Source organism: Gopherus evgoodei, chromosome 7 (genome assembly GCF_007399415.2).
Source record: "Gopherus evgoodei ecotype Sinaloan lineage chromosome 7, rGopEvg1_v1.p, whole genome shotgun sequence".
NCBI classification, from domain to species: Eukaryota; Metazoa; Chordata; order Testudines; family Testudinidae; genus Gopherus; species Gopherus evgoodei.
Window position 1 is genome coordinate 62971158 of NC_044328.1, and position 13959 is coordinate 62985116.

General features: G+C 39.5%; 1 protein-coding gene across 2 annotated transcripts in view; it reads left to right on the top strand.

Moving 5' to 3' along the window:
* The window catches only part of DLG5 (discs large MAGUK scaffold protein 5), a 230194-nt gene that overhangs the window by 196026 nt on the left and 20209 nt on the right, over positions 1–13959 (top strand). For both annotated transcript variants that reach the window (XM_030568783.1, XM_030568784.1), the window contains exons 19-25: positions 168–289; positions 929–1018; positions 2428–2596; positions 7364–7526; positions 8418–8551; positions 10731–10895; positions 11240–11423. In XM_030568783.1, the coding sequence (XP_030424643.1) occupies positions 168–289; positions 929–1018; positions 2428–2596; positions 7364–7526; positions 8418–8551; positions 10731–10895; positions 11240–11423 (1027 nt within the window). The remainder of the gene's footprint in view (positions 1–167; positions 290–928; positions 1019–2427; positions 2597–7363; positions 7527–8417; positions 8552–10730; positions 10896–11239; positions 11424–13959) is intronic.

Here is a 13959-nt window from a genome sequence, read left to right on the forward strand (position 1 = left end):
GCAGTGAGCTACAATGTGCTGCTGTAGATACACTTTTTTCAGGTATCTTTCACTGCTCGGTGGGGTTGGGTTTCTTCCTGTTCCCCTGGTTGGCTGGGGTAATGTTAGTTTTGAAGAGATTGTTTGTTTTTTTGAAGATGCTATAACCTACTTTGGTTTTGATGCAGTGCTCAGCACCAAGGTCGCCTGAGTTTGGACCTAAGTCACAAACACTCCAGTGATTATTCTGAAAATTCACGGACAAGAGCTTCACATGGTTCAAATTCATTACCATCCAGTGCAAGACTTGGTAATTAACATTTCAAATTCGTTCATGCAAAGTACTCTGTTTACATCTAAGACGAAGCAGAGAAAATGCCACCCTACTAAAAGCATCTTTCAGGGATCCTTCATAGCTGTCAGAACCTTAAGGGCCCATTATTTTTTCTTGCTTCAAATTCCTGGCTCTTACAATTTAAGCTTCCATTCTCCTTACTGAGAAAATTTGGGTGAAACCCCTTTTACAGCCTGTCTGCCTCTCCTTAGTATGTCACAGCTGAGTGTGAATGTGCCAGTGGAAGTTCAATGCTCACAGGTGATCAGGACATGTCTTATATCTCAGTCCTGTAAATTGGCCAAAAAACATTTTAAAGAGCTCTTTGGTGCCCAAATAAGTATTGGATAGCTCAGTCGTTTTGTAGCACTCAGTAATGGGTACATTTAAGCAATGCCATAGCTGTACTAGCTGTTTGCACTAGGCAGTTTGCCAGCCATGAAAGTGGGATTATAAAGGGATTTTTTTTGGTAAGCCTTGATTCTGCTGGGAGAACTGGACTCTTGCACCACATAGAGATCATTTAGCTTGTCTTTAGAATCAGGGCCTAAATGTGTGTTATCTGTTTGCATTTACATGTGTCATAAATTGTGATATTTTCTTGTTATAAAATAGGTTCTTCCAGCAACTTGCAGTACAGGACAGAAAGAATTAAGATCCCTTTAACCCCAAGGTATCCAAGGTCCATCATTGGCTCCGACAGGGGTAAAACCTTCTATTCTTAACATTTTATTTGTTGCCGATCCCCAGCATTAAAAATTCACGAGTCCAGTCCCCAAAAGATTGTTTTAAAAATCATAGGATTTTAAAATTATTTTTTCAAGGATTTTCTCATAACTACAAGGAATAGAAAGTTTCTATTTACTTTTCCAAATGAAAGCACTTGATTCCAGGAGCTGGAGCTTCTCTGAAAACATCAATTATCACAAGTCTCCTGATAAAATACCATGTGTCAACACAGCACTCTGTAAGAGTTCTAGTCACATCTTAAGTCATTTCCTAATTTTACAGTAGTGGTGAAATGACTCCATAAAAGGTGTATGCATAATTTTGTTAGCTCTGAAACACTATATTCTTTGCAAATTGAAGTCTTTCTAACCAGGATATGAATTTAAAGTTTAAAGGATTTTCCCTATTAATTAATTTGCTTATATAAATCATTCTTCATCAGAGAACTTAAACATTTTTCAAATTTTTTTTAATGATTGGAAATATATAGAATAGTACAAATTATTTTCAGCAAACAATATGAACTGTACAGCAGAACAATTTTTTAAATTTTTTAGAGAATATTTTACACAAGTAGAATTCAGTCTGTAAATTGCTTGAAAGTTCTTGACTGACATTATTGCTTTGAGTATTCTGTATCGTTAATTAAAAATTTAAAGATGCTTTAATTGGACATATAGAGGTCATATGTTACGTTACTGTACTCTGACTGAAGGAATGTAGCTCTTACAAACAAATTTCTTTTGTGATTACTACCATCAAATTTACTTTTTTCAACATTCCCTGATGCAGCAAATGATTGAGCTGAACAAACTGACGAGCAGGAATGTTCAGTCAAATATTCCTGGGTAGAAAAAAATAGAGCAAATTTATTTAAAACTGTAGATCTTCGCAAATAATTTTTTGCAGTATTTGACCTATAGGTTATGTGCATGGACTTGTGCTGCTTAAGCTCTGTTGTTGTTTTGAAATGTTTCATAAGGCATTCTATAGCCAGAACCCAGGAGAGTGGATAAGGTTCCTTTGAGACTGTCCCTAACATTCAGATCTTTATTTTTTTCCTAGATTTTCTTTATTCCATTATTATGTCAAACTTTCCATTACTCATGTGCGCTTAAATATTCATTTGAAGGAGCTTGCCCCTGGTTGGTTCTCACTGTTACAGTTTCAAGCCAGTGCTCTCAATTTCTAAAGTAGTAATATCAACTCACATTTGAAAGGATATTGCATGTGTAAATATCTTCTCATACTTATGTAAACTGTGCATCACGTTTGTATTATTGGTGTGCTGTGGTCTTTTAATGTCTTTTCAGATTCCTCCATTGCAAGACATTTACAATAAGCACTACATATAAAAACTGAATCCCTTTATTTTATTATTACAGGTTCACTGTCACATTCTGAATGTAGCAGTCCCAGCCTGATAACCCCTCCACAATCACCACTGAACCTGGAAACATCATCTTTTGCCAGCAGCCAGTCACAGAACTCGCTTTCTACGTTACCTAGGATTTCTATTAGCCCAGTATCAATTGGAGAGCGTAGAAAAGATAGGTAAGGTGATAGTTGTCATCATCCTTCATACAGATGTACCAAAGATAATCTTGTTTGATAGTTTATTAGAGTGAAGAAATGTAAACAATTGGCTGTGCAAAATCAGGAGTATATTATACGTGTTGAGGTGTACTTTAAGTCTTGTTACTCTTTTTTAAAAAAATTATCATTATTATTATTATTATTATGTATGTATGTGTTGTGAAAGAAGCTTCTTTCACATAGTCTTCCTTCAGAAGTTATAGGGTAATGTTAAAGCTTCCAGAAACTCCGAGACTGATGTGTAGAGCAAGGTATCTTTTGTTAGATTAATGGTTTCACCAAACAGGTACAGCTCCTAAAGTGGACTACTCCTCCTCCTGGTAGGCTTGCTCAGATGTCGGTGCCTGGTGGAATCTTTTCACTAGGAGTCAAAAGAAAATGAAGACCCGATAAATAGTTTGTGGTTAATGCTAAACTTTTTAATGTGACTGGCCTCCAGGCCTAACCATCATTTATACTTGCTGTGATTCAGTCCAAGCAGATCTCTTCAACAAGGTTTAAATTCAGGACCATGGCCCTGATCCTGCAAAGATGTTTGTACCTGGTTAACTTTACTACCGGAAGTAGTTCCAATGATTTTAATGGGATTATTCACAATAGTAAGGTTAAGTTCTGAGTGTTTGCAGGTTTGGAGCCTAAGTAAGATGTTGGGTTTTTAATATAATGTAGGTTTTTGTTGATGTCACATCCCTGTATCTTATAATGCACATTCAGCTTGTGCTAATTCATTTTGGACTTCTGCTTTTACTTTTATTGTAAAAGTGCTACCTCTGCATTTGTCAGAGTTTACATAAATTCAGAATATCAAACAACAAACTATGGACTCTAAAGGCCAGATTTGTATTTATATTACGGCCTCTTTACACCATTTTGGCAGAATAAAGAAACCTTGATGTGGGAGTAAATTACATTTATATGCACTTTAAGACCCCGATTGTATGAATAGCAACCTGGCCCTCAAAATATAAATAATCCAATAACAAAGACATTCTATATAATAATACTAAAATAAATCTTATATGAAATTTTATCAGGTTTCATCACAGGGTAACTGAAGATATTTCAGCGATTTTTATTCCACTACGTATATACTGTACTGTACATTGCTGTTTTGAAAGTGACTGTAGGAAGCACATTGTGGAGCTTTATTTATTTATTCACCCTGATTAGCACAACTGTATTCAGTTTTCAAGTAAAAAGATGCTTTTGCTAATGGTCAGCCTTGCAGGCTTACCATTGAATCTGAAGATCAAGCAGGGTTTTTCCCTTCTTGCACATAACTAATGAAGAGAGCATTTTGGCAGCACAAATGATGTGTTCAGTGAGATCTGTGTAATCTCATATTCCTGTCAATGGGGTTATGCAGGTGTAAGAGTTTGGAACTAAGCCCTGGTCTACACTGGGGGGAGAATCGATCTAAGTTATGCAACTTCAGCTACGTGAATAACATAGCTGAAGTCGACGTACTTAGATCGACTTACCATGGTATCTTCACTACGGTGAGTTGACTGCTGCCGCTCCACTATCAACTCTGCACCTCTCGCCAAACTGGAGTACAAGAGTGGACGGGAGAGTGCTCAGGGATCGATTGCTGCCTGCCGATCCAGCCAGTAGTGAAGACATACCCTTAATAAAGAATTCTTTTGATGATGTACAAGCAGGAGTAAAATCCCACTCACTTTTAGCCATTTTGGATTTGCTAGGCTTGTGTGAAAAAAACAGACACACAAAGTAAGGATCTGCTGAGTAAGAAGTTGCTGGTTTTACTTTTCATATTTATGATCCTAGTTCATGAAAGCATCGCTAGTGAGAGCAGCTGGTGTCCCTGAATAAATGGGACTTGCCCATTGTAAACACTTTTCTAAAAGTTTTATGTGCTTTAAAAGACTGAATCACTCCCCTGACCCTCCAGACATCTTAACACACTGTAACTTTTTCAAGGTGAGATAATATGAACCAAAAATATCAACACTATTTACTATGATGTTAATGAAAAAAATTTAACTTTTAAAAGCAGACCAAAAGAAGCAATCAGTTTAAAACATTCTTGTAACCACATAAAGTGAATGTTACAGCAGAAATAAGTGTTATAGCTGATTAACAAAATTACTAATCAAGTTAGATAGCTTTTAAACATTACAATTTTCCCTTATTATTATTAGATGCTCAGCTAACTGTGCATTACTGATTAATTTCCATCTGATTTAATAGAATCCCAAGATAATGCTAGTTCTATCCATTTGAAAATTGTGTACAGGAATAGAGGTGTTCAGATTTGATTTCCAAGAAAATGTATTCCACATATACACCTCTACCCCGATATAACACGACCTGATATAAAACAAATTTGGATATAACACGGTAAAGCAGTGCTCCAGGGGGACGGGGCTGTGTACTCTGGCAGATCAAAGCAAGTTCGATATAATGTGGTTTCACTATAACACAGTAAGATTTTTTTTGGCTCCCAAGGACAGCGTTATATCGAGGTAGAGATGCATTTTAAAACATGGAATTTGGGCTAAACATGTGTTTTTAGCAACACTCCTTCCCACGCACAATGGAGAAATTCAAATATACATGTGGGAACAGGTTAAGGGGTAGTGTAAAAAAAAAAATACGAAGGAAGCTTTAGGGATAGAATTCAATTTACTAAATTTTGCATTGCCATGTTATATGTGATTGCATCCTATTCTAAGAATGTAATGTGAGATGAGCTGCATCTGTCTTCAGAATGGATTAAATGTCCTAAAGAAGTAGAAATTTAAATGCTGTTTCTGAACAATTTTCAGGTTTCTGGGACTTAGCACATCTCAGTTAATATAACAGCATATAAAAGAACATTTAGTTTTTGGTTTAAAGTAGATTAAGTGTGTTTGTAATAATACATGTTTAGCACATAGTGCTTTGCATTTTCAAAGTGCACTGATTTAGCAGTCCTAGCAGTGATTCTACCCTGTAATGGTGGTTAGTCAATAATACTGTCCTCATTTTACAGATAGAGATACTCAGATGGAGATGCTGACACAGCCAGTGCCCCAGAGAGGAATTAGTATCAGCATTAGGATTAAAATTAAGGAGTCTGTGGGTCCCAGAATTATGCTCATGCCATTAGACCAGATCTTTCTTTTATTCATAGAAACTTGTGACATTGAGGATGCCCCTACTAAGAAGGGTTACCAGAAGAGAGTTGTCTTGGAAAGGGATGCTAACACAGGCAGGAGGTAGGGAGAGAGGAGAAATGGTTGGCTGAAGAGAGAAATTAAAAGCAAATCAGAAGGAACCTGCATTAAGGATTTTTGGTGCTCCTGAAAGAGAGAATACAACCATAAAGGTTGTTTTTACAGTAATAAAGGGGAAAAGTCCACCTTGTTCTCCGACCTTCCCCTTTCCAAAGCTGTCAGTCAGTCACTTGGGTGCTTTTGAAAATTTTACCGAGGGAGCCAGCAGCACCCTCGGTAAACCTCTCTTGAACAGTGGTTCTCAACCTATTTACCATTGTGGACCACAAATGCAGTTCTTTGTGTTACAAGGGCCTCATCCACACACTGCTGATTGGGCCGTAAGCAGGCCGCAGGTTGAGAACCACTACTCTAGAAGGTTAATGTTTCTGTTTGCATGTGCCATGAAAGCCTTTAGTGGTACAGGAGAGTGTGTCTTGTCCTGCCATTTTGAAGGGGTTAGAATTGGGCATCACATGAAAAATTATAGGTGCCAGGCAGTTGTGATTTGTTCTGCCTTTTGGAGTAAGGAGTAGAAATTGCACCTCCTTCTGAGAGACTCATACCTAACATTTTATAACACACTGCTATTCAACAAGAAACAGACATACAAATCAGATTAAGAGTACTGTAAATGGAGGAAAAGATGGGAAGAAAACTGCACCAGGCTTTCCTTCTAAAATGTGTATAGACTATTCTCTCATTATACATATTAGTGTCTGTTACTAATGTGTGTCTAAGTGTTGTTCTCTTCTCAAATCTTCTGCATCTTTCAGATATCTCTTCCGTAATAGGTCTTTTCTGAGAATCCCTCTGGCTCCTAGGCCTAGGTTCTCATCACTAAGGAGTTTGAGGTTGGCCTGATATAAAGTTGTCCTTCTCAAGCAGCATTGCGCACCTTGTGCTATTTTACATGTTTGGATAATTTCCCTCAAGGAGAATTTGCATGGTAATTGTAATGCTACCATGCAAACTGCTGTCTTAAAGCTTGAGTTTGCAACTGCTTAATTTTCATTACTAATTTGCATTTCCCTGCATACAAGTATAAGACTGATATTGTGTATTGGCTTCTCTTGGTTCACCACTTTATTATTTGCAATGTTTATTTTCACTGGATATTAAGACTCCCAGCATTTATAAACTGTAAGGCGCCTTTCTAGAATATGGTTTGTAAATTGCATATTATATATAGTGGTTTACTTTTATATAATATGGATGTAGAGGTTTATTTCCTACCTATTTCACCATCATAGTATTTATAATTCACGTTTGCCATAACTTTTTTTGTGAAGTCATGTATCTAGAGTTGTGTATCTGATGAACATTTAGTTCCACCACTGTACATTGCATGGTGTTTAAGGAATGCGTAGGCCGTTTAGAGTATTTTTAGTAGCTTTTTAAACCAGTCTTGATATTCCACTTTGGATACATAGTGCATGTCGCTTTTAAATATCATGCTTCAAGTGCCATTTTGTCAAAATCAGTTTTTAACAATTTCCTTTTAAAGGCCATACATGGAAGAACCACGCCATGTTAAAGTGCAAAAGGGATCTGAGCCACTAGGGATTTCCATTGTGAGCGGAGAAAACGGTGGGATATTTGTGTCTAAAGTAACTGGTGGGAGCATTGCCCAACAAGCTGGTCTTGAATATGGTGATCAGTTACTGGAGGTAATTTTGTTTGCTTAATATTTCTACTACTTAGTAAACAAATGCAGTTGTGTGAGTATAAAATTAATACAAAGTATCTTGTGAATGAGAACCTGTCTCTCAAAATTATAAATGATATAATAACAGGGATATTCTAGATTATCATAATAAAATAATACTTCATTAATTCTATATGAAGTTTCATCAGTTTTTACTTTACTAAGCGTATCTTGTATAAAGGATAATGCTGCTTTGAAGGTGGCTGTGTAGACAGCCAAGTCTTCTGCTGCAGTATTTGTGGAAGATAGATGTACCTGAAGCAAAACCATGGAGCCAGAAAACCAGAAACCTGGTGTTTGAAATTCATAGCTGGATCCAGAGTTTGTCTTGAACCCATCAGTACTTAAAATCATTCATCACTGGGGTTGCCAGTTTTGGTTGGATGTCTTCCTGGAGGTTTCATTACATAACATAATCTTTAATTGCTGGAGACTCCAGGCCAATCCTGGAGGGTTGGCAACCCAATTTATCATGGTGTAACATGAACTAGCAAATATTCAACAAAAAAACAACTTTAGGTGCTATTTCACAATCTTTGCAGTACTTCAGTAGAATGCTATCTGTCATCCAAAAAGAAAAGCATTTCAGGATTTTCATCAAGTTGTCAAATTTTAAAGTTGCATTGATTCCTCCAAAGGAGGAATTAAATAGTAAAAGAAAAATCAATAGTTCAGTAGCCGCGCTCTCTCTCTCCCTTCTTCAGACAACCATCTTGCAGCATTCCCACAGATTGAGAGACTCGGGTTTCAAAAAGCAACTTGCAGCATCTTGATTTGCTGATACTCTGTAATGATTTTGCTGGCTTTCCTTTGAAAATTGGATGTTTAATGTCTTATATTTTATTCATTCTAGTTCAATGGAATAAATCTGAGAAATGCTACAGAGCAGCAGGCTCGACTGATCATTGGACAGCAATGTGACACCATTACTATTCTGGCTCAGTACAACCCACATATGTATCAACTTGGCAATCACTCACGATCGAGGTAAAAGTTAGCTAGACCTTGAAAATGCTATTGTCTGGTCTGTCATTTATCAAGATATTAAAAACATTCTAAACTGAGACTGTTAACTAAAGATGTTTTGATTAAAAAAAAAAAGAGTGCATAGAAAAAAACAAAACAAGGTGAATAGCATCCATTTTAAAACCAGGGCGTTTCTTTGTTTTTTGTTTTTTTTTTAAGACTAAACAAGGAAAAATTAACTTTTTAGAAGCATGAAACTAAAAACAAAAATGTTCCTTTCTACCATAGTAATCACATTGGTTTACTGTAGGAGCTCTAGTAGCATTGACACTTTGTCACAAGAGTACTGAAGGGGTTTTTTTGGCAAAGTCTGTACAATTATATATAGACTTTTTTAGGAATTTTTCTCAGAGATGTGGGGGGAAGAACCTAATGGCCTTTGAAAAGGGGATACTCTTATCTAAAGTATACTGGACTACGTCTCAAAAAATAAGGAATTGTTTCTGTAAGAATCCACTTGAATCTTTAGAAACAGGCTGGTTTAGCAAAAAGGAAGGAAGGCAGAAAATCTACCCTGGAGAGGCTACCTGGACATTCACAGAGGCGAACTGTAGTTCTTAAGAGGAAAAAAACAAGTTAATGACACCCTCAATATTTAAGCAGCCACATTCCTTGGTCAGCTTTAGTTGTTACTGTTGTCCTGTGCTTATAGCAGGTTTGTACTGCGATAACGTCAGGCTTTGTCTACACTACAGGGAAAAGTCGATCTAAGCTACGCAGTTTGGGTTGCATGAATCGCATAACTCAAGTCAACGTAACTTAGACCTACTTACCGCGGGGTCCACACTATGCTCCCCATAGTCTTCTTGATCCAGTGGAGTACAGGAGTCGATGGGAGAGCAATCTGTGGTTGATTTAGTGGGTCTTCACTAGACCTGCTAAATCAACTGACCACCAATGCATCGATCACCGCACATCAATCCCCTGGTAAATGTAGACAAGCTCTCAGTATAAATGCTAGGTAGGTAACTATACACAGCTGCTGGGAGTGACTCTTGCAGCCTCAGTCAGCAGACTTATGCTAGCAGGGGTCGGGCTAGCACGCTAAAAATAGCTGTTTAGATGTTGCTATGACATTTGGCATCAGGCTCTCAAGCCCCACTCCCCTTTTTCTTCCCCCCTCACACCTTCTGTAGGCATCAGAGCCCAAGTTTCAGCCCCATCTGGAACATCTGTATTCCTATTTTTAGTATGCTAGAGTGAGCCCCGCAAAATAGCAATAGTGACCCCAACTGTGAGACTCACTCCCAGCAGCTGTGTAGACATACCCACGGGGTACTGATTTTCAGTTGTTGGCAAGTAAGGAAAGCAGAAACTGATTTGCAAATAGTATTTTGTTTATTTTTAAATGTGCCCTTTAGAGCTTCCATAAGTACCCTCATGTCACATGTTGAGTTGCATATGTCCATTTACAGTTACCAAAACTGCAAATCGCTTTTGTATATGCAGATAATACATTTCAAGACACTGCAGTGGCCTTTAAGGAGACCTGGTGAAGGTGCAGTCCTGTCTGATTTGGGATCTTAAGCAGCTCTTAGTATTTTTATAAAAACTTTTAACCGTTTACATGTCAGAGGATTTCCCAAAAAGTATTTGAAAATCAATCCCACTTCAGTTAAACTACTAATAGGCTTTTCAGACATGATCACACTTAAAAGTCTGTCTTTCTCTTTCATAATGTGCATTATGACAATGCTTGCATTTCCATGAGGCTATTGGGATTTCTTAAATGATATTCCCAGTATAGACATGAAAAGACATTCCCAGGGCATTTCCAAATAATTTAATTCAGATTATTTATTCAGAAATCACAATAAAAAGCAAAAATATACTATTGAGGAGTATAGTTCCCTGTAGAAACCAAGGACCTAACTGGGAGGTCTGCCCAGAGAAGTCTTTCAGAACAGAACCCAAAGACATTAGCTATAACGCTAATGCAAATTTGCCTAAAAAGAAATTTAGAAAGCTTATACTGATTGCACTATTTTGAGATTTCTCAATTGATTTCAACTTGATTATAGCCCAGATTGAGATTCCAGGGAAAACCAGTATCTGAATTACTAATGTTCCTTGATGTCTGAAGTTGAACTGTTAACATTTATCAATGTGTTTTACACCATCTCTCTCACTCTTTATTTAGTTCTCGCTTAGAACCGGTCAGCAATCATTCCACTCCTCAAGGCAGTGGAGCTGCAACCCCTGACAATCATTCCATAATTGATACTGTGAGCGAACAGGATGAAGGAACAATGACACCTCCATCCAAACAAACCACACCTACAACTAGTCCCCGGAATTCCATGAGGTAAATAGTCTGACCATGTCATTTTCTGCTTTCCAAAAGTGAGGGAAGGACAAGACATAAAATGAAATGTGCTTCCTGCAGTGCACTGACATTTTTCAATAGACAAGAGCCTTGAGATAAAACAATTTTCTTGTTTCTTGCAGACCTATTTGAGAAGCACTTCAAATACAAATGTAGCAACAAGATTAGTTTAATTGAGAACGATATAGGAAGCATGAAGTTGAAGTTATGCTGTAGAGATGTAATAAGGAGGCAAATAGACTACTTTTGTTCAGATGACTAGGTGCACTTGAACTGTAAGTGAGACCAGCTATAATACACTTTTTTCAAATTGTTATCAAAAGGGTCACTGTGGACACAAACAAGAGGACCCCTGAACCAAGAAATGTTGTCATTAAAAAATCCCAAGTGGAGCTTGGAATCCAGATATGTGGTGGAAACCTGCATGGAATATTTGTGTCTGATGTAGAAGATGACAGCCCAGCAAAAGGACCTGATGGACTAGTCACAGGAGACATGATACTTGAGGTAAACTGTGAAGATACAAAATATAGAAGACATATTCCCTTCTCACGTTTCAACTTTTTAAAAAAGCATGTACTTGAGAGCATGCCTGATGGCAGTCCATTAAATTGGTTGTTGCTGCTAGATTCCTTACAGCAGAGCACTTTCTGGAGGGTTTGATAGCTCCATGCAGTTGCCCATAGGAACTACATTGTTTTCTTTTAGGTTTCTGTCCTAAAGCATTCTTTTCTTCACTTCTTGTTAGGCCTTGCTTCCCCTGGGGGCACTCGGCAAAAGTTTCCCCCCACTAAGACCAGTTCATTTCCACTAGTGTTAGTAACCCTGGAAAACCTAGTGCAGATGGACAGCTCTCTCAAACATTAACAATGTCTAAGTGATGAGAACTCTGAGTCTGTCTGAAACAATAGCTCTGAGATCTGTCCCCATCATTTCAACGGTGTGTTAAGACTTAAGTCTCATAAGTATTTAAATACCAACAGGAACTATTTCACAGGTGATCATTTTAGCAGAAATGTGCTTATTTTCCATTGTTGGTTGGAGTAGCAACTAGATCGGGGTGTTTTGGGGGAACTAGTTGTTGGGAAATGTGAAATGACCATTATCAGAAATTAATCTCTTTTTCAGCCATATGTATATTTCCTAGTGTAGACGTGGTAAACTGCTTTGAGCCACAGTTAGCACTGTTTTGTCTGTCTGCAGTGGGGGTTTGCAGTGGTACAGCCACACAGATGGCTGTAATTAGGACAAACCCTCAGTACAGAGAAGACCTCAGACTGCTTTCAGAGGAGAATCATCCACTTCCCAGAACGAAAACTGTCCCATGACCTACGCTGCACTTACTCCTTGTCAGTACAAAGATCTGCAGCACGCTGCTAGAGTAACCGCTGCAGCAGCATACAAAAAATTGGATTAGTATGAAAACCCTAAATTTCCCAAAGAACTCTGTGTTCATTGGAACAGACTGTTGAGGAGGGGAGGGAGTCCCTGCCCATAGCTCAGGCCTAATATACTACTGAGGGCACAGGGCCTTGGTTATAACTCTCACAATTAAATAGTTGGCAATCACTAGCAGTACACGGAGGCTTATCTTTGCTAAAGACGGAGTTTAGAGTACAAACCACACATAAGCCTGAAGTACTATCGTTGGTGTACATGTACTAAGAGTTGAAGGATTACTGCTGTAGAGGGTAGTAGGCTCTAGATGGGAAAACTTGAGCCCAGACTCTGTAGACGGGATACAATAGCCCCTATGAACCGCAGGCCCTCTCCCCATTTCGGGGGGGAGGGGAGAAAGAGCGTGAGGGAAGCAAGGAGAAGGGACGATCCGTGTAACAGAGAAGGTTGGTCTTGCCCTTGTGACCTTGGGCAACCCGTTAATTTTTCTGTGGCTTGTTTTTCCATCTGTGAAATGGGGATGTTTCCCTACCAGACAGGGGTGTTGGGGGGATAAATACATTGTTTGTGAGCTGCCCAGATACTGCTGTGATGGAGTCCACATGAGTACTTTGGTAGATGTGCCCATTGTACCCGCTTACTTCTGGATATTGGTCCATATGTTGGAGGTGTGCAGGGTTTGTTTTTAAGTTTATGCCTTGATTCAGACCACTTGATTTGCCCAGGAATCCTAAAATAAAAATCCTAGACTGAACAGAAACACTGGATTTTTGTCCTCTGACTGCAGAGGTGTTAATGCCACTCAGCCTTGAGTAATACCTTATAATATGTGCTCACTACTTATGCTAACAATCTGTTCTTCTTCGAGTGATTGCTCACATCCATTCCAGTTAGGTGTGCGCGCTGCGCGTGCACGTTCGTCGGAAACTTTTTACCCTAGCAACTCCAGTGGGCCGGCAGGTCGCCCCCTGGAGTGGCGCCGCCATGGCGCCCAATATATATCCCTGCCGGCCCGCCCGCTCCTCAGTTCCTTCTTACCGCCGTGTCGGTCGTTGGAACTGTGGAGCGCGGCATAGCTGTCCTCCACGTCCCTAGCTCTCCTAGTTCTCTATCGTTTATCTATCGTTCATCTCTAGTCCATTATAGTTGTTAATTAGTTGGTTAAGTAGATAGTTAAGTTAAATAGTTGTTAAGTAGTTCTTCGCCGGGGGCTTAGCCCTTCCCGGCACCCGGCGCCAGGCTCATGCCTGTTTCGCCGGGCTTCAAGCAGTGTGCGGCCTGCAAGAAGCCCATGCCTACCAGCGATCCCCACGAAGCGTGCCTGAAGTGCCTCGGGGAATCGCACAGATCTGACAAGTGCCGCATCTGTAAGGCTTTTAAGCCAAGGACAAAGAAGGAGAGGGATCAAAGGCTCCGGACTCTCCTCATGGAGGCGGCACTTGACCCGACGGCTTCGCAGGCCGTGATCTCGGCGCCGGCACCGGATCGCACCGGCACAGAGAAGACTCCCCGGCACCGACCCTCTCCGGCACCGGAGTCAGAACCAAGGCCGTCGAAGTCCAATACTCCGGCCAGGCAGACCTGGCTAGAGCGCCCGGCCTCGACATCGGCCGCGGCGGCGCCGGCACCGTCGACTCCGGGCCCA